Raw genomic sequence first — 24,355 nt, forward strand, 5'->3', positions numbered from 1 at the left:
CTAGAAACATCAGAGCATTTACAATTTAGTTGAACTTGTTTCAAACACCTTACTGGTGGGAGGTTTAACCTAAAAAAGGAGAAGCCCTAGCATTAACTAACACAGGAATATTACAACTCTGCTTTTTAACATGGCTGCCTCTGATGCTATTAGCAATAAGAACCGAAAGGTGCTCCTTGCCTCTACCATTCAGATGCAGGCCATGTGACGTATATTCATTCTGTTGGCTTACCTACATAACATGTTCTTTATGTTACGCAGTCGCTCATTAAGGAGGGCAATTTTACTATTGAAAAATTTGGCAGTATAAAATTCTTCTGCAAAGTTTTATGGTATAACTATTAGGCCTAATAAATTGTGACATTTATTCAATAATTTACATTTATGACTTGATTTCCCGGCGTTTGATATAGAATAACTCTTCTCGCGTTCTCAGCCAGGTGAGTTGGAGATTTGCTTCCAAGCTTGGTTATCAAGGAAGCCATCGAAATCCAGCTAGGTGGCAATAATTTCAACAGAGACGGGGTCTACAGCTGAGTACAGCATGGAAACCTGCTATCAATACGCTTCGACACCTGCACACGGCAGACAGTCGGGACTAGCAACTAGCTCCTGATTGGTTACAGTTTCCACCAATCAGAATGCGCCTGGCGGTCGGGACTAGGAACTAGCTCTGATTGGCCCGCAGCGGGAAGCCCTACTATTGCATATATACCGGCTAGACATGGTCCCACATCACATCATGCCCTGAAGAAGATGACAGAGCTAGTCATCGGAAGCTTGGAAGCAAATCTCGAACTCACCTGGCTGAGAACCCGAGAAGAGTTATTCTAATCTACATTTAATTATTCTACATTTAACTTGTTGGGCCAAAAATGTCACTTAAATTTAGAAATTAGCAAAGTTCAGCTGTAGCGAGTATTTCAAAATTTTATCGCAGTCAGTTACGTTTTGATGAAACTTGACATCACTTTCAACTTATTTACAAATGGCTTTTAGAGAACCCGGAGGTTTATTTCCACCCTTACATAAGCTCGTCATCGGTCCCTATCCTCAATAAGATTAATCCAGTTCCTATCATCATATCCCACCTCCTCAAGTCAATTTTAATATTATCCTCCATCTACGTCTCGGTCTCCCCGAAGATCTTTTTCCCCTTAGGTCTCCCAACTAACACTCTATACGCATTTCTAGATTCATCCATACATACTACATGCCCTGCCCATCTCAAACGTCTGGATTTAATATTCCTAAGGTGATGAATACAATGCGTGTTGTTCTACATTATAACTTTCTCCATTCTCCTGTAACTTATACCTCTTCATACCTATTTTCCTAAGCACCTTGTTCTCGAACATCCTTGACTCCTGTTCGACTCTCAAAGTGAGAGTTTAATTTTACGACTATACAGAACAACCGGTTTAAAAATTCAGGGGACACATATTTTCATTTTATTTAATAACCATATTAATTAATAAGACTTATATTGTAGAATTGACTGTCATGTCTTCCTCCAGAGAATTGAATGACATGCTATTACTAGGGTTATCATCCGTCCAGCAAAAGGATGATATGTCCTCTTTTTTTAATCATTTTATCCTGTCCGACAGGCATTTTAAAAAATATTTGAAATGTCCGGCATTTCGCATTTCAACTAGAATTAATATGAATATTGAATAATGTGCGATATTATGCATAGAATATCTAAACAAATGGTAAAAACCTATGAAAGAATTGAACTACTTCTAATGGTTGAAGCTGGAGCACATAAAAAAAAACAAAACATGATTATATATTGACATGCGTTGAATTTTTACACTCTAAAAATGTCACTATTCATGATTCTAAGCTACTTCATCAATTTTATTCTGCAATGTACAAAGATATGTCAATATAGTTCATTTCGACAAAGATTTAAGTTTAGATAAAAATGGTGCAAACTCTTCAATTCCAATAGTTCTGCGAGCACTGAAACTTTCTCAGAACTCTTGAAAATATGTCAATTCTATTTATTTATCCCAAGTCACAATGGAAGTGCTGAGAGAGTATTTTCCCTAATATCTGCTCAATGGACAAAAGAACGAAATCGCATGCTAAAGGAGACAGTCAGAGGTATCATCATGGTGAAGTATAATTTCAACGACATGTCCTGTGAACAGTTCCATAGTTGTTTGTTACAAGATATAAGTTTGTCTCTTCAGGCTCTTGTGCACAAAGTGGGCTCCACCGATAAGTAGGGTACAGATGTAATACTGATCTAGCAACTAGTGAGAAAACCGACTAAGGTGAGCCATTGTTTTTATCTTCAATTTCGTTCATACAAATATTTAAAAAGTCCTCCTTTTTCAGCAATGTCCTCTTATTTTAGATTCCATGTCCTCCTATAGAATTTCTTCTCATGGTAACCCTAGCTATTACGAAACCTAACAAACCAATTGTTAATACAGAAAAAAAATCATTCCCAAATCTCCGAATGCTTCCTTCACCCCCCCCCTTTCATGAGCGACGATCGAGCACGTTACGAGGGTCAAGCCTTGTTTGCTGCTCATTGCACAACGCAGTTCATAGTAGATAGGCCTATTATGAATAGAACGGGAACATGCTATGCTATTATATACATTTGTTTATGGCAGTGTACATATGCTTCATTATCAATGAAATATAATTTGAACTATGCATGGGTGCTGTATTTAATAAATAATATTTTCCAGGAACAATGACTTACATAATTCATGTGACAACACGAACATTTTTAGCAGCTAGATATCACAAGCATGCACATTATTGTTCACCGTCTGTTAGAAATAATTAATTATTAATTATTATCAGCATGCGCATCTATTAATGTCTTCTAGAAATTACGAGCATTTACGTAGTTCTTAAACCTGTACTGCATAACTACGTGTAAATTACTGTCGTGTTCTTCTAGACATATAAAGTTACTGAACCTATAGGCTAGTTAAGTTATTGCTTGATTTATCGAAAAAAATTCCCGTTTTTCCAAGTTGCTATACAAGGATTCTATTCTATTGAAGAGATGACCAGAAAATTCTCCATCCTTTTATAGTTCACACTTTCAAACCGCTTATTCATTTCCTTTTTTTTTTCATTTCATTTATTAGGCCTATATTCAATAGATCTTACATTAGCAATGAAGCTTTAAGATGTGGAACAAGTCAAAATTTTACAAGATTACAATCACAATTAAAATTTTTACAATTTTTTCACAGTTTTTACTATATTTTACAATTTTGCAATTTTCTACAATTTTTACAACATTTTGGCAAGGAGTAGTGGGAAGAGGTGAGGCCCTAGAATTCGCCAAAAGATTACCTGGCATTTGCCTTATGGTTCAGGAAAACCTCGGATTAAACCCAACCAGGTAATCAGACCAAAGGGGGTGAAATAAAGTGAGGACGAGGACTCGCCATAGATCATCCGGCATCAGTGCCACGGCTGGGGAAACCCTTGGAAGAAACCATTCAATGAGACCAAATGGGGAATCCGACCCAAGCCCGAGCGCAGCTCCGGATCAACAGCCCAGCGAGTCTGCCGACTGAGCTACATCGATGGCTCTACTAAAAATATACAGTACATAGCCGATCACGTTATTAAAATTACAAACGCAAACGATTATTCGTCAGTTGAGCTATAAAATATAATACATAGCAAGTAAGTTAATTCAATTTAAAGGCATAAACAATTTTAAAAGCAATTTCAACGTCACTGCGTTAACAGAGGATATGTAGGGACGATAACATTGGTAAGAGGGAAATATCTTGATTGGTCCGTAGTAGAGATGAACGACGATCGAGAAAGCGAGACCAACAGCTCCCTCAAAGCCGAAAACCCGCATGACAATGTTGTATTGCGTCGTGTCCTTGACGTAAAGAATGATTGTGAGTGTTCCGACTTCCGAGACTTGATATTTATGACTCCCGAAGTCAAGCAGTCTTGAATCGCCACACTTCTTTATACCTGACAACTTTTATCTACTTTGGCAACTGTTATATATGTATAAACAATCAAGTAGCCTATTTGAAACATCTCTACCTTTCAGTGTATAATAGGGCGTATCGAAAAAAAAAACTTTTTTTTTTTAAATGAAGGTGGCTAGTGCGGAAAAGTTGCGACCTGTGGCAGAAAGAACGTAGAAAAAAACAAAATAGTAATTCGACAATATCCTGTGTCTCCGCATCAGCTCTAAAGTTTCGCGAACCTAATGCTCTATGTCTGTTTTCAATTTTTTTTTCTGTAGTGCAGCTCTTCGCTTATTTCTTTAAATTTACACTCAGAAATAACCCAAGACTCACTACGAGGAGGTGGTTGCACTTCCAGACCCATCCCTCCACCCACCCTTAGTAATATACTTCGGGTCAAATGTTAGTTTACGCTGCATAGTCAGACTTCGTTACGAAGCACGGCATTTCTCAGCTATGCACACTAAATTAGGTGAAAGATTCCTACAGCGCACATACAAGCGGAGAATCCTACAAGCAGTTGTAAGCCATTGAGATTGAACAACTGGCCCTGGTTTCTTCCTTTAAAGCTCTATCGGACAATGGCCAGAATGAACGGCTTGGCAGATCCCCAGAAGATACTCCTGGTCAGTAGGCCTACTAAGATCGGAGATCTGTTCCACGTTAATTTTGTTCATCCAGGGTACTTCAATGACTTTGAAATTCGCCACTAATTTTGTCTCACAATGGAGTAACACTTCTCCGAGTGGAAGCTCATTTGCACGGAGGAGACAAATTAATCGTTGGAGTGGTCTGCCGATTTCCTTTTCGATGCACATTATCGAGCCGTTCTTTCTTCCTGTATTTGTAGAGACTTCATTAGAACCAAGTGCTGCTAGGGGCGATACATCAAATTTCCTTGTCTTTAAAAATTGAAGCATGGCTCTTCCAATCTGGTGTCCATGTCCAGAGGAAGGAGAGACATGTTCAATATACTTTGAATGTAGTTTTTCTAATAAAGTTATTTATTATGCTCCTCTTCTTCTCTCGGCGATACAATCAGTCGTTCTTTTTCTCGTGTGTTAGAGCCTTGTCCTTTCCACCATAAAAATATACTGCTCGAATGAACTTATTATTAGGTGTTTCTTCTTTCTGAATTTTATCTCCAATCTTCATTTCTCTCACGATCATCTATTATAAGACCCTTATTCCTAGTAGATATTATTCTCGCGTCTTGTAGCATCTCTCCTCGAGGTTTTGAAGGCTGCTGAAGATAATTTTGGTACAGGCGAGCGAGCCTGATCACCAGAAGGCTTCGATTCGAATTCAGAATCCGCACTGCTTCACTGCTGTTCCGAGTGGTGCGAAGGCGAAGACTCAGATCTTGTAACTGATGACTCTTTTTCTCTTCCTCGGAATCCAAGTCGCACTTTTTCAGATCTTGGGAGGAACACTTCCAGCAAACATTAAACAACAGGCATGCTAAGAGAGTATACCCCACAACAGTAATAACAGAAGCACAGCATTTCCCATAAATTACAGAAGAAGAAGTCACTGCAGCAATACTGAGTTTAAAATGCAAAAAAAGCCGCAGGTCCAGATGCAATCTTTAACGAGAATATAAAAGACACACTACCAATCTTGAGGGAAACATGGGCAATGATATTCAATAAGTACCTGAAGACAAGCAAACTGCCTGAACTATGGAGAACGTCGATAAAGTACTCTGCAAAGGGAGAGAAGATGCAACACTATAGGACGCTTATAGGGGCATCGCTCTAGAGAATGCTGCTTTCAAGACCTTCATCAAAATCATCACACAAAGACTCTCGGAACTCGCAGGAAATATAATCCCAGAAGAGCAATTTGGTTTCCGGAAAGGAAGATCAACGCTCCAGGCTGCCACAAAATTATTACACGTAATAGAGGAAGCTCTACGTCATCACAGGGGGAAACGATACGTAGTTTTCATAGACTATAAAAAGGCCTTCGATCTGCTAGATAGATATTAGTTACAAAGCTGGAGACCAAGTTTGGTCGGAATTATCTCACTATCATAATAAGGAATATGTTAGAGTATAATGTGGTGAACATAAGCGACAACCTAAGGACATCAAGGCCCATCACGCAAACAAACTGTGTGTTGCAGGGAGATACCGTCAGTCCCCTACTCTTCAACCTAATGACAACGGACGTGATAGAAACAGTTCGCGAAAGTGGACTGATGGACGTATACGTGTATGCGGACGACATGGCCATAATAGCAGCAAAAGTGGAGGATTTGCAATCGTGCTTCGATAGATTGAATGACTGGGCGAATAACAACATATAAACACAAGAAAGTCTAAGGTTATGATATTTCGCAAAGGACTCGGATATCGAGGAATTATATAATCCAACATAACCAATCCACTAGGAGTAGTCAACTCCTTCAGATACCTCGGAGTGCCCTTACAAACATCAGGAACCTGTTTTACTATGCATGTAAAGGAGAGGTCAGTAGCAGCAATCAGGGCAATAAGCGACATAAAGCACCTAAAATTACTGTCGTTGGAAACAGCAATGAAGCTATTCAGGGCGAAGATAATCCCAGTACTGACGTACGGGATTCAAATTATTTGGCAGTACTTAAAGATGAAGGATCTAGAGATGCTAGAAAGTGTTAAAGCCACTTTCCTGAAAAGAGCTCTGGGACCATCAAAATATGCACCGTCGAGAGTGATATATATATATATATATATATATATATATATATATACAGGGGAAACCTTCCTGATAGAAGACCTCAGAACGGACTACTTGCTGCCATCTACCAGCGGCTACGAGCAGCTTCTAACGGAAAGAGAAGAGAAAAGATGCCAGGTTCTGGACGAGTTCTACAACACCGGGGCCGTGATAGAAACTGGGTGGGACCAAACCAACCGTTGCGACATGTGGTGACGAGACTATCAATCCATGGCTACCATCACAAACTGTGTATTAGGTCAGGCTTCCATACTGCTGACGGAGATTGCGTGTGCAAATTATGTGGTGAACTATGTCGACAATATCACATACTAACGTGTAAGAGGCCAGAGAAATCAATAACTGACATAGGAAAACGTGATATTTATTAGTAACTCTAACAATGCACACTCGTGCGCATTCCTCTCTTATTATAAAATGTTCCATTCTTTTCAAATAACCGGCAATTCTGCTCATCACACCGTAGAAAGGAATGTCATAAAACTAATTTATTCTGTGGAAATTGACTGACGCACAATAAGAAAGATCTATAACAGCTAGCGACAGCTCATTCTTTAACAAGCAGGAACCCTTGACAATCTGCGTAGGCTTCTCTCGCTCTCTTTTGCATACAATTGAAGACCTGAATTGACACGTACAAAACTTACTGAATTTTACTTTTTACCTAACATTTGTAGTGTTTTATGCAGGCTATCGTCCTACAAGAAAGAATGTCTCAAGTCCGACTCTAAGCCTGTGTTTTTTAATTTACAAAATTATTTATATCAGTACTCTTATATAGCAAGCCTATATAGTTCTATTGCTCTCCTGAACAATTTACTTCCGTGGACTTTGTATGTTTGTCAATTCAGGTCTTCAATTATAAAATACTCTTAGAAAATGTTTTATTAATCGATTCTGGGTAATTCCATAATAGCCCCTTGTCAACAAGATAATTTAAGTCCAGTGAATGAAGTGAAACTTTCTATTGGTATTGTATATATGTTAAATTTTATGTTGGCAACACTCTCACCAGGATACTTCATTGTTTTCAGTGAGAGGAGATGTTTATTGAAGTGTATGTCTTTGTATAAACAAATCTATAGATTTATACAATTTCATCTCAGTATTATGGGACTTTCATTTGTCATAGGAGAACAAAAATTAGTGAAATACTTTAATAATATATTTATCTGCTTTGTATATGTGATAATAGTTTATTAGGTATGTTTAGAAATATTAATTTAATTTCATATCTGTTCACTGTAACGTGAGTCACAAAAATCCTGAGTTTTTTTTATGTTACCAGAAGAACCGTCAGAATACATGTGATTTTAAGTTAGACCTACTTCTTACACTAATATATGCTAAACAATGGTAGAAAATTTTAAGATTATACTTATACAATTTAGTGTCATAATAGCCTTCTACAGTTTTGTAACGCGAGTCACAGTTTAATTTTATAAACAATTTTCCCTTTGTTTGTTATAGAGCAGTATGTCTTAGCACTTCAGTTATACTTCTATAGTGTTGCATACGAATACATTCACTAGATATTTGTCTCTTAGTGATTGCATTGAAGTACAATGAATAGATCTGACATGGTGGGAAGGCAAAAAAAAAAAAAAAAAAAAAAGTGGAGATAAAATCTAAAACAAGAAGGAAAATATAAGAAATTCAAACAAAAACACAGATTAGAAGTAAAGAAAATTAGAAGGAAATTGAAGTTAGAAAAACTATCAGAATTAGAAGGATAAAACGTTGAAGAGCAGAGGCCAAAAATGAGTTGCCAAGCATAAATTACTTAAGAAACTTACACAAAATATTGCTCCAAACAATATTGGCAGTGAACATTCTCTCTCCGAGTCTGTAAAATCTTTAAGAAAAGCAATGGCTGAAGTGAAAAGGCTAATGCCACAAACCCCACTAAAAAAACAGTGGTTTTAAGAACACTGGTATCAGATAATAAATCACCTGAACAAGAGGAAGATAGGACAGACAATAAACAGAAAACATGGAAATGCCCTCTTTGCTATTATCATTAAATTCATTCAGCAATATTATGTTAGAGATGACTCACGTAGACAAGCTACTGGGATGAAAGATTTCACTGTTATTCAAGATGGAAACAGAACAATTAAACAGCAAATTAGACATCTGCAAAAGATCAAAATTCTCTCTCATTCTTATGACAGGAGATGTTATTAAGTTAGTAATCAAGCAATGAAGATGAAGCAAATAATTGTTAAAGCTGAAACTATGTATAATTGCATAATTGTATTAAACAAAAAATTAATGTTGGTCTAAATGAGGGGTTAGAAAGCAATGGTGGATTGTTAATATTTAGGTGAGGGGTTTGGACTTTTCCATTGCTGGTTGCCACAATCAAAAATTAAGACACAACGTTTCGAAGGGTGGTTCTCCCTTCGTTTTCAGGTGAAAGGAAGGAGAGAAAAGAAAAAAACCTACTGTTGGGATCGTTACGTACAGCTATTCTGTATGACTGATACAGAAGATAAGAGAAAAAACCTACTGTTGGGATCGTTACGTACAGCTATTCTGTATGACTGATACAGAAGATAAGAGAAAAAACCTACTGTTGGGATCGTTACGTAGGCCTGCAGCTATTCTGTATGACTGATACAGAAGATAAGAGAAAAAACCTACTGTTGGGATCGTTACGTACAGCTATTCTGTATGACTGATACTGAATAGCTGTACGTAACGATCCCAACAGTAGGTTTTTTCTCTTCTCTCCTTCCTTCCACCTGAAGACGAAGGGAGAACCACCCTTCGAAACGTTGTGTCTTAATTTTTGATTGTGACAACCAGCAATGGAAAAAGTCCAAACCCCTCACCTAAATATTAAAAAATTAATGGCAATCTGAATTTTTGCCGACTAACCGAAATGGAGGACCATGGTGAATAACACATAAAAAGGAGCAGAATATACCAGTTGATCATAACTGGAAAATATTTACATCATCAATTATCCAGAAGTGTAATTATATTTTCTTCCACTTTGCCGTGTAATTTTATTTTATTTATGTAACATGCGTCACGGATAGTCTGTGACATGATTCACATACAATTGTATATATGGTTAATTCTGTAACTGATTTATTTTTGTTGTATGCATTATTGTAATTCAGAAAAATGATAATGAAATAGATAATTTATTTTACGACATTTTAAATAGTGATAACTTAGGGAATTTACAATGTGATGAGTCAGGATTTATCTATATCTGTGGTTATATTTCATTCAAGATAAATGCAAAAAATGAAATGTAACACTTTTAAGTGAGCTTTGATAAACACAAATGAATGTAACAATGCATACATTAATGATATAAATGGAAGAAAGTTGCCTGTGTCTTCTGACTTTGTTTCAGGCGTATGCAAACATGTTCTTGGAATTGTACAGGCTCTGGTTTCAAAAGAGTATGAAGAATATTTTTTGTTAACAAATAACCAAAAGAATTTTTTCAAGTTCTTGGTAAAATTGCAGCCATAAAAGACAATAGCTTGTGATTATTATAATGTCATTGTAATTGAGAATATTAAATCTACTGTCGGTAACATATTGTTAATATTACTCTAGGGCAGGGGTCGTCAGCACAGAGCACGCTGGGGCTAGTCTTTCTTACCCGCGGAAAACGCAGTGCACCAGGGTGCACTCCGTAGCTGCTAGAGGGTATGCTCTCTATCTCTCCCTGCTACACGACAGTGCATACGGGACAGCACCGCGTACCCTTTGCACATTTCAGCGAGTGCTGACGACCACTGCTCTAGGGCAAAGAAAGAGTTCTCACAAAAATAGAACAAAATAAAATTGCAAATATTGTCGTAAGTTGTTTATGCAAAGTAAAATCCCGGTTAAATAAAGACGCATATAATTACAGTATTTTTATTTTTTATTCCATTAACCTCAAAAATATAGTACAAACGTAACCTTAAAAGAAAATGCTGACAGTGTGCCTGCGAGTCAACAGCCATTCAGTGTCAAAGATAATAAATCAATTTCCTTTCGAAATAGAAAAGCGATGTGTTCGTTTTCTCGTATTCAACACTCGTGCAACAGGGCAGGACGCTGTGCGACGTTTCCATGTAGCGTGAGCTGGAGAAGCCTATGACACTTTCCCCAAGATCATCTGTTTTATTTGCAGCAACCCCAAACAACTCTCCATTTTTGTAGTCTACGGTTCGTTTTAGATACGTGAATTTCATCTACTTGAAGATTCACAGTTTTTTCACTTTCCAAAAGCTGCCTAACAACATGTTTCAAATGCGTATTCTCAGTTTCTGAAGAAGGGGATAATTTGAGACGAGGAGGACAGTTTTCTTAGATAACGACAAAATGTTTTTCAGCCGAATGACATAGTAACACTTCACACTCTGGATATAAATTAAGAAAGAGTTTCCACACTTGTGGAGTAAAGGCTAGCGCGTCTGACCGCGAAAACAGGTGGCCCGGGTTCGATTCCTGGTTGGGGCAAGTTATCTGATTGAGGTATTTTCCGGGGTTTTCTCTCATCCCAATATGAGCAGATGCTGGGTAACTTTCGGTGCTGGACCTCGGACTCATTTCACCGGCATTATCACCATCTCATTCAGACGCTAAATAACCTAAGATGTTGATAAAGCGTCGTTAAATAACTTACTAAAAAAAAAGAAAAGTTTATAATAAAATTGTGGACACATCATACTTAGGTTTTTTAAAAAATATTACATCAAACTGGTTACATAAAAGATCTAACTTTTTTTAAGCTGCTTTCATCACAGTCCTCATCGATTTCCAACAACAATAATTTCAGACTTTGTAGGGAGGCAGTAATTTGGGATACAAGAATGTTTTTGAATAATTTCGAGGGAAAAATTGTTCGGGGGCCGGGTATCGAACCCGGGACCTTTGGTTAAACGTACCAACGCTCTCCCACTGAGCTACCCGGGAACTCTACCCGACACCGATCCAATTTTTCCCCTCTATATCCACAGACCTCAAAGTGGGCTCACAAGAGTCAAGCAACCAACATTTGAGTGCACACTAACTCAAATTAACTTTACAGGGAGTTATTCCAGAAAGCTTAATTTGCAAGAATGTTTTTGTTGTTACCTGGTGAAACATAAAAATCTATTAGAGATGAAAGCTGACTGCATTCGTAAGCAAATAATTTCTACAGATTAGAAGCTTTACGTACTCTTAAAGCCTCATTACATATACGTCCACTGCCACACTAAAATGGCTGTTTATTATAATGCTGGCAGTTATTTTGGGAACATTAGTTATATCTAGTTTATATACTATACAACAAAATTCGTTTTTAAATAGTGACTAGTCTTTTTTTGATAATCTCTTTAATACATTTTCCAAAAAATTACAAAAATCCTGCACACAGTTTTCTTCGTCTGCCTGTCTCTCTTCATCCTCCTTTTTTTTTTTTTTTTAAGGCGATTGTGAATTTCTTCTCTTCTCTCTTGCGGATTTTTCCGTTTGGTTTCACTCACACTACTTAGATGTGAAGCAAATTTGGAAAAAACATTCGGAATTGCACCGTCACACATAACTGGATGATTGCGTTTACGAAAACACGTCTTTCCGCCTTGTCGTATTTCTCAACAATGCTCAAGTCACTTTTCTGAAAATGTTTCATACATACTACTACAGATCTGGTTTGTGACCAGTCTGCCCGTGGAACCGAACGAATCCATTTACTGCGGGATCTTTAGGAAACCGGAAACAACTTCTATATCCTTCTGCTTTTATTGTCTTATCCTAGTTACTTACGCAATCCGGCACTACAAGTCTATCTGGCATGATTATGAAATGTTTATTTTACCCAAGCTTCTACAGCGGAGGCTGCGCAGAAGTATATATATATATATATATATATATATATATATATATATATATATATATATATATATATATATATGTGTGTGTATATATATACTGTATACATATGTATATATATATGTGTGTGTGTGTATATATATATACTGTATATATATGTATATGCAGAGTGATCACGAGGATTTACCGTCCCTTACGGATCTTATTTCTGAAGATATTATGAGCAAAAACTGTCATGTAAACATTTGTCCTGATCTCAGTATTTTCAGAATTACACTAATTTGAAGTTGTTTGCAAAATATCGGTACCATTATTCTTGAGTTTTAAGGGTAAAAAAAATATTACAGATAAAAAATGAACTATTCAGGAGTATCATCTCTTTAATTACCTAATATTCGGAAGCTAGAAATGTGTTGTGAATTCCATAGTTTCTTCGTACAGAATTTTTTTTTTCGATTTTTAACTACAAAATTACATTTTCTTACGCATTTATCACAACATTGTAACAGATCACACCACTCTTGTAAATCGCTTAAGACTGTACATTAGGGTGCATAATTAAACTATAAAGAATCAAGTTCCTAAAGTCGTATGATTTGTAACAATTTTTGTGATAAGTGCGTAAGAATGATGTAATTTTTTATTAAAAATTGAGAAACTAAACATGTAAAAAGCAATTAACAACACATTTTTAGCTTCAGAACACTAGCCAATTAAAGAAATGACACTTGCGAATAGTTCATTCTCTATTTGTAATATTTTTTTACTCTTAAAATTAAAGAAAAACTATATTTTACTAACAACTTCAAATTAATGTAACTCTGAAAATATTGAGATTAGGACACATGTTTATACATTTTTTGCTCAGAATGACTTCGAAATAAGCTCTATAAGGGACGGTAAATCCTCGTGAATCACCCTATATATTTGGTATATCTTATAAATCAATTTGAATGGATACATGAAAAAATCCTATTAACATTTAAAGCTAACACGTTATGGACATAGGCTTAGTTACCGTTAGTTTGACTTTGATATGAAACGAAAGAAGATGGAAACAATTTGATACCGTAACCAAAGACGTTGTATAGTTATTTGACAACATATAGAGCGAACAGAAAGACAAACGGCTGTTGTAGTAATAGTTCAGATGAAAAGAAAATTATTAGTATTAGCTACTATTCGTAAAACACTGCCAGCTGTGTAAGGCAATACATTATGCGTAGGCCTACATTGTAAACACACGTCTGCTTTTATGTGGACGAGAAACGAACAATTATTATTATTATTTATCTGCTTCCATATCGCATAATATAAACCTGTAAAATAATAGTACATTATGCAACGAGACTATACCCTGGGTAATGATAGTAATTAAGAAGCGAGTATGGATATTTATGAAACGAATTATTTATCTGCTTCCATATCGCATAATATAAACCTGTAAAATAATAGTACATTATGCAACGAGACTATACCCTGGGTAATGATAGTAATTAAGAAGCGAGTATGGATATTTATGAAACGAGCGCAAGCGAGTTTCATAATTTTCATATTCGCTTCTTAATTACCATTATAGGCGAGTTTCATACGACTTTTTATGCTCGACCATATTTCTAACTTGAAATTATTCAGATGTATACATTTTATTTGTATCTGACAAGATCGGAAGTGACCTTGTTCTAGGTCGTGAATTGTGAAATGTGCGCAGTATTGATTTTTTCCGAGGAACAATAATGTCATTGACCTTGATGTAATCCCGTTAAACTTGGTATAACCTTGATTATTGAATTCGACATTGAAAAACGAGATGACAAATTGAATTTATTTGAATATTATTTACAATTAACGCTAATTATTATAGTAACAGAACATAACCTTCTGCGACAGTATTGGATTTCCAGCCTCCGTGACTTTTCGCTAATTCTCTTTCGACTGCATATCCGAGAATAATCGATACTTGCGGTTTTATAACGGTACAAAGCTGACTTGTCATTGGCTGAACACCTGTAAGCTGAGATGTCATTGGCTGAAAACACCTGTACTTTAATGAGTAGGTGTACTTTAATGACATGCATTAAAGAACTGCTACCAGGTGTATAATTACTACATTTCGGCATGGTCGAGCATAAATACATGTACGTAACGGCTAGTTTGATATATAAGTAAGCCTATCATTCATTAGCTTAATTACCACAGCTGTAGTATAAAATAAACGTCACTTGCATGAAATAGTCATATAAAGGAATTCAAGCCTTGCGTAGAGAACAAGATAATACATATCGATTCTTTATTATTATTATTATTATTATATTATTATTATTATATTATTATTAATATTATCATTATTATTATTATTATTATTATTATTATTATTATTGACTTCGTTGTCTTAGAACTTTTTTTGTAAACTCGTATTGTACCCGTTACTTTAAACTGTGTGGTGACATCTGCTCTTTATGTACTTTTTTTAGTTGGTATTTAACGACGCTTATCAACTACTAGGTTATTTAACATCAATGGTATTGATGATAGCGAGTTGAGGAAGCATCTGCATGGTCCAACATAACATCGCCTGTCTCCGAATTGTAGCGGAGCTACCAGAAGGGAACTTCGTTTCTAGAGAGCGACCACTTTTTCTATTGACAGTTGTACACCAATACGCAATACTAACCGCAGAAGCGCGAATCGAATCCTCCGCTTATGATAGCGTCGTTACGTATGAATCAGCCGCCGTGAGTGCGGTTAGGAGTCTAGACCTGGCTGGTTCATCACGTTGCTCAGCTGATAGGAGAGGCTGCGACGTTGCCACATTTACCAGGGCCGTGCCATATTATACGTTTCCTCTCTAAAACGCTGTCGATATATTGCTTGATTTATTTCCAACTAGAGATGGCCGATATTTCACAAGCCGATATTTTATCATAGGTATTATTTGTCATTCATAAACCTGTGACTGATGACGAGAAATATCTGTGACAAAATATCGCTATAGAAATGTGCTCCGTATTCAGTACTCTGTGACTGATATTTCTATCACTTGTGATCGAAGGGTATTATCACAATCTACTATATACAGTCACGAAGCTTGGGATGATTTTTTTTTTGCATTTCTCGCGATAGTTGCTAGCCGCTTGGAGCCCTGTGAGTACTAGGAACAATAAACTGTGTCACTGCTATCGTGATCTAATACAGGCCGTAAGGCAGACCATGTGATCCGTGTTTCAACCATATAAATTAGTTTCAATGCATAAAGAGTAACGTATGTTTCTCTAAAATGTAGCTTAATTGCATTAATAAAATTTAAAACAATGATTATGAGACACTTCAGACATAATTCACTTGCGAGTAATATTATTTTTGCTGTGAAAATTACGTTGTTCTTATGTGTAATACCTGCCTTTATTTCGATTAAATATTGCGAAATTCTTGTACATTCATTTACGCACGATTCAATAGTTTTCAGTTGTACCGCACGGATATTTAGATATGTTGAAATTGTAGGTTATGTTTACTGTATCAGTTGCCTCTTTCTGTCTAATTTTAGTGGTCTCCAATGCCCTCCCATTACATATGTATGTTATGCAACTCGTTGATGTTATGTCATATGGAAATTATAGATTATGGATACTATATTTAACTTACATTCCTATATTCGCAATTATACATTATAATTAAACAATCTCATGTATGAAACCCCGGACATTCAATTTGTCTGTATTTTAATACTGCAATAGAGCACTGAATTACTGTATTTATCTACTACCTAAGAGACGAAGTAACACAATCGTACGTACACTAATTTCATAGGAGTGGTATGGTAAATTTTCTGTCTACAATGAAGGAAGGTAGGCTAGATGTGCTAAATTAAGGGGACGCTCAACTATATTTTGGAAATTTTTTCCTATTTGACCAATCTTTTTCAAATTTGGAGAAAAAGTTTACACATGGAAAGTAACATGCAAAATCTCAGCTCATTAGATCCAATACTTTTTAAAATAAAAAATATTTCAATTTTTAATCAATCATTAATTGAATATCACTTTTATTTATCATTTTTTATTTTTTGGCTTTGTGCATTTGACTGTGACTTCTCAATGAATAGGGGAAGAATTCTGCATATTGATTTAGTTCTGTCACGTAAATTAGTGTAGAAATTTAATTTTTCATTTCTATGACACTTTTTCTCCAATTTTTAAGTTGAATGTCCCCTTAAAATCACAATATAAATTCTTTTTTATTAAACCTCAAAAACTTAAAATGTTGATTCGAACAGATTATGTTAACACATTAAAATAACACAGTTTTGTAATTATTTCTGCAACATATTATGCAACAAGAAGTAAATGGAACTTATGGACACATTACACTAAACAAATCTTAGCAATGATACGCAATAAAGTTATAATATTTCACTGAGTTCCATACACTGAAATAGTAAACTCGAACATACGGTACATTACGGTTAGGATCGAAAAGGCATCGACTGTGCCGTATTTCGCATTGTTGTGAAAAGTTGTGAAAGCTGTGAAATGTTCATTACGGGTGTAATAACTGTAAATAGCTAAAATACAATAATTTCAATAATAGTATGCGACAAGGAGACGTTTGTAGCACTATAAATTGTAAGAAAAAGAGGTCAAAGTTATCCTTCTTCCGAAAGATCCAGGAAGGTGAGTTTATAGAATATAATATATATTTTATGAAAATAATATATAAACCTTATATATTTCATATTTCAATAGTGGAAGGAAGGTGTTAATTTTTTCAAAAGAACACGATGTCAAAAGTACAATACATTTTATCGTCTGCTAGGGAAAGAGTCTGTGATGAGGCGATAGTAGCGATCCTGGTGATGAGCAACTATCTATGTTTGCATATTTAGTAAGTACCATTGAGCTTCGTGACTGTATATAATAGACTGTGGTATTATTTAGTACTCTCATCTCTTAGGACAGTGAATCTGTGACGTTCTCACAACTTTCTTCTCTATGTCGTAGGTTTACGCATGCGCATGATACAATAACAGCAATCGGGCGGTGATATTTGATTACTTTTTTCGTGATATTTTGTTCAATATTATTTTTTTGAAAAGTGATTATTTGTTGCAAAGTTATTAGCGGCATTATAATAATATAATCATGAGTCTGACATTTTGTTATCGTAGTTAGTCTGTATATATGTTTTATAAATAATTTATGTATTCACCGAGATCTTCACATTTCACATAACTGATTTATATTAACTTATATGTATTTTCCACTCAATTTTTACCCAGTAACAATATTTTTTCGGTTATATTTTTAATTACAAACTGAATAGTTAAAGGAGCCTATAACATTTGTAATAACTTTAGCTGTACTTCTCTCATTTATGTATGATCCAGTTTTTAATGTATAGCTCCAACACGAACTTACCAGTGTACGGTAGTATTAATTAAAATAATTAACCTTAAAATAAAATTATTTGTAATAAGTTCATTATGTTTATGGTTACTACCTCTTAGGAAATCGCGCTGTGCTTCCTATCATTGTTACTCGTGTTCGGAACTTGATATTTAGTGATATTTGTCTAGATATTGTTAAAATCAACTTGCAGTAATTTTCAACTGTTAAATATCATATGGAGTAGTTAACAAAAATTGGCAATTTTATAAATTCCAAAAATAGCAGACACTGCTCCATCAAATCGTTCTCATTGCCCTTGCATACTTTTAAAATAAGCCTACACTTACATATAAACAGGATAATTAATTACATTTGAAAATAAGGAGTCTCAACGTAAATGATTATAATTAACTGTCACTGAACGTTATGCCCGTCCGAACTTTCGAAGCATTTCTCACAAGCCGACGACAGTAGGCATACCTATATTATTAAAACCGAACGAGACAAAACTGGCTATTTCTGTCTAGACAAAGCTTGACATTCCTGAAAGATAATATCACAGCGTTTTAAACGAAACAATTTCCGACATAGTGTCCAAAATAGAGATGGGGTTTTTGTACACTCTAAAGCAGTGATGTCAAAGCAAGCGCATTTTTCTGACCTTGACGTCGTGCGCAGGCAGCAAGCGCTAAGTATGGAAAGAGGAAGGGTTGTGTATATGAATAAGCAACCTGTTGGATTAAGAAAACAGTGGTGCACAAACTTCAAACGGAACGTGAAATTTTATGTCGTTATTTTTATATGGCTTCTTTCTGTTTAATATTATCTATATTGTCTGTAAAATAAAAGTACTAACACTGATTTGTTAATATTGCACTTGTGTTTTAAATCTTAATAACATAATAGAGACTTAAGAAGGAATATTCACTTAAATTCCACAGTAGTATCACATTATACTGTATTAAGTGGATGAAACACATCATTCATAAAGAAAGTGATATTCTAAAGAAAGAGATTGAGTATGACATGATAAGTTGGATTTTATATTGATGGTATCTTTAGCCTTACAAAAGTAATCAATAAATTAATCAAAACAATATTACAAGACAAAGCAAAGTTACCTAGGTACTGTATCTGTTTTAAGTGTAACTAATATTACATAACAAAACTCTTATCGTATTATGCTTTTAAGGTGATATTTGTGAGCAACTTCCTATCATTAGAATATTAAATTATTTTCTCGAAATCTGCTGAAGCTATAGAGCTGACATTTTTACAACACATGGGCACGTATCTTTTGCTCATGATGTAACAGTAGTTGATTTGTTAATTCATTTCCTTTCAAACAATTTCCATGCGAATATTTTCAAAATTTTCAATACACTATATTCAGTAATACGTAGGCACATATACGGTATATTAGATTTACGAAAACATTCTGTAAGGCTACTAAATAAATAGGGCTATACCTGAAAATTTCACTTTTATATACGAAAAGTTGAGAAATATTTCTTCTGAATAAAAAAATCAAACTTGTGAAAAATGAGCATTCCAATTAAAACTTACATTCTTATAATGCACTTATACTTCTCAGGCAAATCTAAAAATTAACATGGATACAGTTTTAATAGTAAGTTCTCTTCCCTTTATCTATTGAATCAGTGCTGGCCACCCCTGAATATAGCTCGACCAAGCAGCATATACCACCTCTTTCGTCTGTCTCTTTCCTTTCCACTGTAAAGCGCTCAGGCTCTCCTGGGCTCTAAAGCGCGCGCTTGCTCCTGTGGGCATCAATTGACATGCCTGCTCTAAAGAGTTCTTAAGGCTTAGACTACTTAATTACAGTATATGGGTGAATCAGTACAACATTAATTAGATGTACTTATTTATAATTGAGTATACAAATAAACTTATCTGAACGTGTAAATTTACACATGGGGCACACATTGTTACATCCATTGGTATTACTTTGCAGCCACAATTACTTACAACATAAAAATGGTTTTATATTTACCTGTATATTCTAGTGTAGGCTGTTGTAACCCTATCTTCTCCTACTTGTTACAAATGTAACAGTCAAGAGATCCGGAAGCAATACCAGGGAAACTGATCATTTCCCTAGTAATTCGCCCTGGATCTCTCTCAAGTCATGTTTCTAATAAGTAGGCCTAACAAGTGGAGAGGGACTACAATGGTGAATTATAGGTATCAAACGACTTTCTGTTGAAAGTATTTGTGACTGCAAACTAAGACCACGTGTTTACCACTATTTACAGCTCTCAGAAGCCAGTGAAGGAAAAGAGGATTATGCCTTTAATTGGTGTAGTTTTTCTGCTAATTTTTAAATGTGTTTGGTTATGGAGAAATTGACCTAGTGTGATTATTTTTCATATTTTAAAATTGATCTTTTTTATTGTATATAACATGGTGGGCAACTTATTTGGCTAAATTAACCTTGAGGTAGTTTCCTTCGCACTCCTCTCTTACACCTTGCATATATGAATCTGTGACAGGTCAGGTTCGGTTAGTTTAAGCTTTTATTATGCCTAAACATATACTATCAACGACTAAACTAGCGTTGAGGTAGCTCCCTTGGTACTCCGCGTATACATCTTGCATATACAAATCTGTGACAGGAGGTTAGATTTGATTAGTTTATACTTTGTTATGCCTTGCATATACGATCAACTGCATCTCCACAAAAAGTCCCTTATAAATTCTACGATTTTCACTTCCGAAATTACCAGAACAACCTCAGCACTAGTTTAACTCTGTCAAGTGTATCGCCACAAAAAAATTCCTTATAAATGCAACAATTTTCACGTCCGAAATCGCCGAAACTACTTCCGCTCTAGTTTCACCGTCTTATTATAAATGATGTAGTGATTGAAAGATTTAAATAATAACATCACTGGTTACCAGTACTTTATCTTGTTTAAAATCCTGTCTGAGCAACTGTTTTGTTTTGTAATTATTTTCCAATGTTTTTCCGAATACTTATGTTTCGTTAATTTGTATTCCACGGCTCAATATTATAATGTTAATGCAAGACTTAAAATAATTTATCCATTATATTATATACAATAAAAAGGATCAATTTTTAAAACGATGAAGATAATCACATAACCTCAATTTCTCCATACCCAACTACATTTCAAAATTATCAACTGATTCAATACCTACAATGTAACCTCTTGCTACATGAGGATAACTTTTGACATGTTACTGTTCACTAGAGTAAGTATTTATTTGTTAATAGTATATGTACTTGCTTACTTTTTGGCTTTCAAGGAAGTTGGAGATTCATTGCCGCCCTCACACAAGCCCGCCATTGATCCCTATCCTGAGCAAGATTAATCCAGTCTCTATCGTCATATCCCACCTCCCTCAAATCCATTTTAATATTATCTTCCCATCTACGTCTCGGCCTCCCCAAAGGTCTTTTTCCCTCCGGCCTCCCAACTAACACTCTATATGCATTTCTGGATTCGCCCATACGTGCTACATCCCTGCCCATCTCAAACGTCTGCATTTAATGTTCCTAATTATGTCAGGTGAAGAATACAATGCGTGCAGCTCTGCGTTGTGTAACTTTCTCCATTCTCCTGTAACTTCATCCCTCTTAGCTCCAAATATTTTCCTAAGAATCTTATTCTCAAACACCCTTAATGTCTGTTCCTCTCTAAAAGTGAGAGTCTAAGTTTCACAACCATATAGAACAACCGGTAATATAACTGTTTTATAAATTCTAACTTTTAGATTTTTCGACAGCAGACTAGATGACAAAAGCTTCTCAACCGAATAATAACACGCATTTCCCATATTTATTCTGCGTTTAATTTCCTCCCGAATGTCATTTATATTTGTTACTGTTGCTCCGAGGTATTTGAATTTTTCCACCTCTTCGAAGGATAAATCTCCATTTTTTATACTTCCATTTTGTACAATATTCTGGTCACGAGACATAATCATATACTTAGTCTTTTCGGGATTTACTTCTAACCCTATCGCTTTACTTGCTTCAAGTACAGGGACATCATTTTATTTTTACCAACATTTTTAACATTAACCTGGCTATACTCGGAAACTCTGTTACCCCCCCCCCTTCCATTACAGGAGTTTGGTGTTACTAGTGCAATATGTAAACAAATCATTTTACTAGCTATAGGAGGAGAGAAAAGTAGTGTATCCATTTATGTTACAGGGAAATACAGTATTACGATTTTCAGTTTGATCATTACTTTTACAGTATTTTATCAAAAAACAGTAGAATAGTAACAATTTTTTTTTCACAAACTTAACTCTTCAGGCGGTTATATTCATTATGTAATGTCTACTTTATTCAGCATAGTACTACCCTAATTTATTCCTGAGAATTTTGTGAGCACTTCCGTAAGAAACCGCAATTTCTACAGCTAACTTCTTGACCGACTTATTAGGACCTCGCTGCATCCTTTCTCTAGCATATTCTACAACATCTTCTGTCACCTTTGTTGGGCATATTACACTTTTCTTCCTTTCTGTACACTCTGTTGCTCTAAATTTATCTATCAGATTAATGACATTTCTACAAAAATATTCCGTAATGATATAATCAGGAAATTATGAAAATAACTGTTGTTCACATTCGGTTATATTGTAATTCCAGTTTCCATCATCGTCCTTCATACCTGCAAACAGTAAAACAAAACTCTTGTTTAAATAATGATGTTAAGTACCGTACCATATTATAGATACCATACTTTCGGTAACTCTAATCTTCACTTTTGCTCAGTCCACACAAATAAATTCAGTTATGCTACACACGATACCTGTGTGAAAATAAACTTCAATAATATAAGCTCTTTCTTGTATAGAAAATGCAACATATTTCTGAAACACACTGTACTCTGTACTGTTTATTTCACTGCTAGCAACAGCGGCCGTAAGTTTGTTTGACTGACGTTAGCAAGGACATTAGTGAAAGGGGTGAGAGTCAAGTACATTTAGACACGCAGGTACAATAAAAATTGAAGTAAAAATAAAATGATGTCCCTGTAGAATTTCCGTGTTTTCCCTAATCGTTTGTGGATTTTCTTCTAACATATTCACGTCATCCGCATAGACAAGAAGCTGATGTAACCCGTTCAATTCCAAACCCTCTGTGTTATCCTGATCTTTCCTAATTGCATATTCTAGAGCGAAGTTAAAAAGTAGAGGTGACAATACATCTCCCTGCTTTAGCCCGCAGTGAATTGGAAAAGCATCAGATAGAAACTGGCCTAAACGGACTCTGCTGTAAGTTTCACTAAGACACATTTTAATTAATCGAACTAGTTTCTCGGGAATACCAAATTCAATAAGAATATCATATAAAACATCTCTCTTAACCGAGTCATATGCCTTTTTGAAATCTATGAATAACTGATGTACTATACTCTTATACTCCCATTTTTTCTCCAATATCTGTCGAATACAAAAAATCTGATCAATAGTCGACCTATTACGCCTAAAACCACACTGATGATCCCCAATAATTTCATCTACATATGGAGTTAATCTTCTGGTACATGTACATAATTTATTTGTTGGTTTTCCCATATGTATATTATCTCACTGATGTGTGACGTGTATAGAGAAATCGTATTCACATTTCACTGCTCTTCAATATTTTCTGTTAATTTTTATCGGTGTAACAAAATATAGATGTAATTCATGCATATTGTTCCTACTTATCGATATAAAAAAACAGTGTGACAAGATCACCGATAAAAGTCACAGATATTTAATTGTCACAGTCATAGTTGTCACAAATGCTTGAAAATACCGTTTATGCTCATCCCTATTTCCAACAACTTTCATATAAATAGCATAAAATGTTGAGGTAGAAATAAGAATTACGGATATGAAGGTGGGAAAATATGTCGTAAATCTTGAGTGTAAACTCATTGTTATTACTAATGTAGACATAAGATGACATTTCACTGTACAGTATTTTAACCAGCTATCCTATACGTTATTTGTCACATAAATTATATGTTTTCATGCTGCAATATATTATTCGTAATAGGAAGGATATAACTCTGGTAAATAAAAGGATTGGCTTGCTTTCTGTACTTTGACGACTGTGTGAGTGAGCTGTGCGTCTGTTGCCATATCGATCTATTTAATTGGAAACATGAGAGTAAGTATGTAACTGATAAAGCCCTGAAGTTCTGCAAAATTCCTATAAATCTAATCAAATTTAGGCTGACAGAGCTCAACTTGGGATCTGGTAATACGGAATAGAGCATTGGGAACGACTTGAGAAACGGGCTATTCCATATGAAATCGGACAACGAAATACCGTGACATATCAGAATTGTCTTGAAAATTCGTACAGAGGTTTAGTATATGGGAACTAGTAAATGTGCAAATTTTGACTTTCTTTAACTCAGTAGTTTTTCTGATATA

At 35.2% G+C, this 24,355-nt stretch overlaps 2 protein-coding genes across 3 annotated transcripts in view; one reads left to right on the plus strand and one right to left on the minus strand.

The window, feature by feature from the left end:
* The window catches only part of LOC138715231 (facilitated trehalose transporter Tret1-like), a 453,955-nt gene that overhangs the window by 369,681 nt on the left and 59,919 nt on the right, over positions 1-24,355 (minus strand). The window lies entirely within an intron of this gene.
* Positions 24,022-24,355, plus strand: part of LOC138715659 (facilitated trehalose transporter Tret1-like) — a 42,749-nt gene continuing 42,415 nt past the window's right edge. Inside the window, exon 1 of the mRNA XM_069848728.1 lies at positions 24,022-24,086. Coding sequence (XP_069704829.1) covers positions 24,081-24,086 — 6 coding nt within the window. The 5' untranslated portion in view covers positions 24,022-24,080. The remainder of the gene's footprint in view (positions 24,087-24,355) is intronic.

This window comes from Periplaneta americana, chromosome 15 (genome assembly GCF_040183065.1).
Source record: "Periplaneta americana isolate PAMFEO1 chromosome 15, P.americana_PAMFEO1_priV1, whole genome shotgun sequence".
Taxonomy (NCBI): Eukaryota; Metazoa; Arthropoda; class Insecta; order Blattodea; family Blattidae; genus Periplaneta; species Periplaneta americana.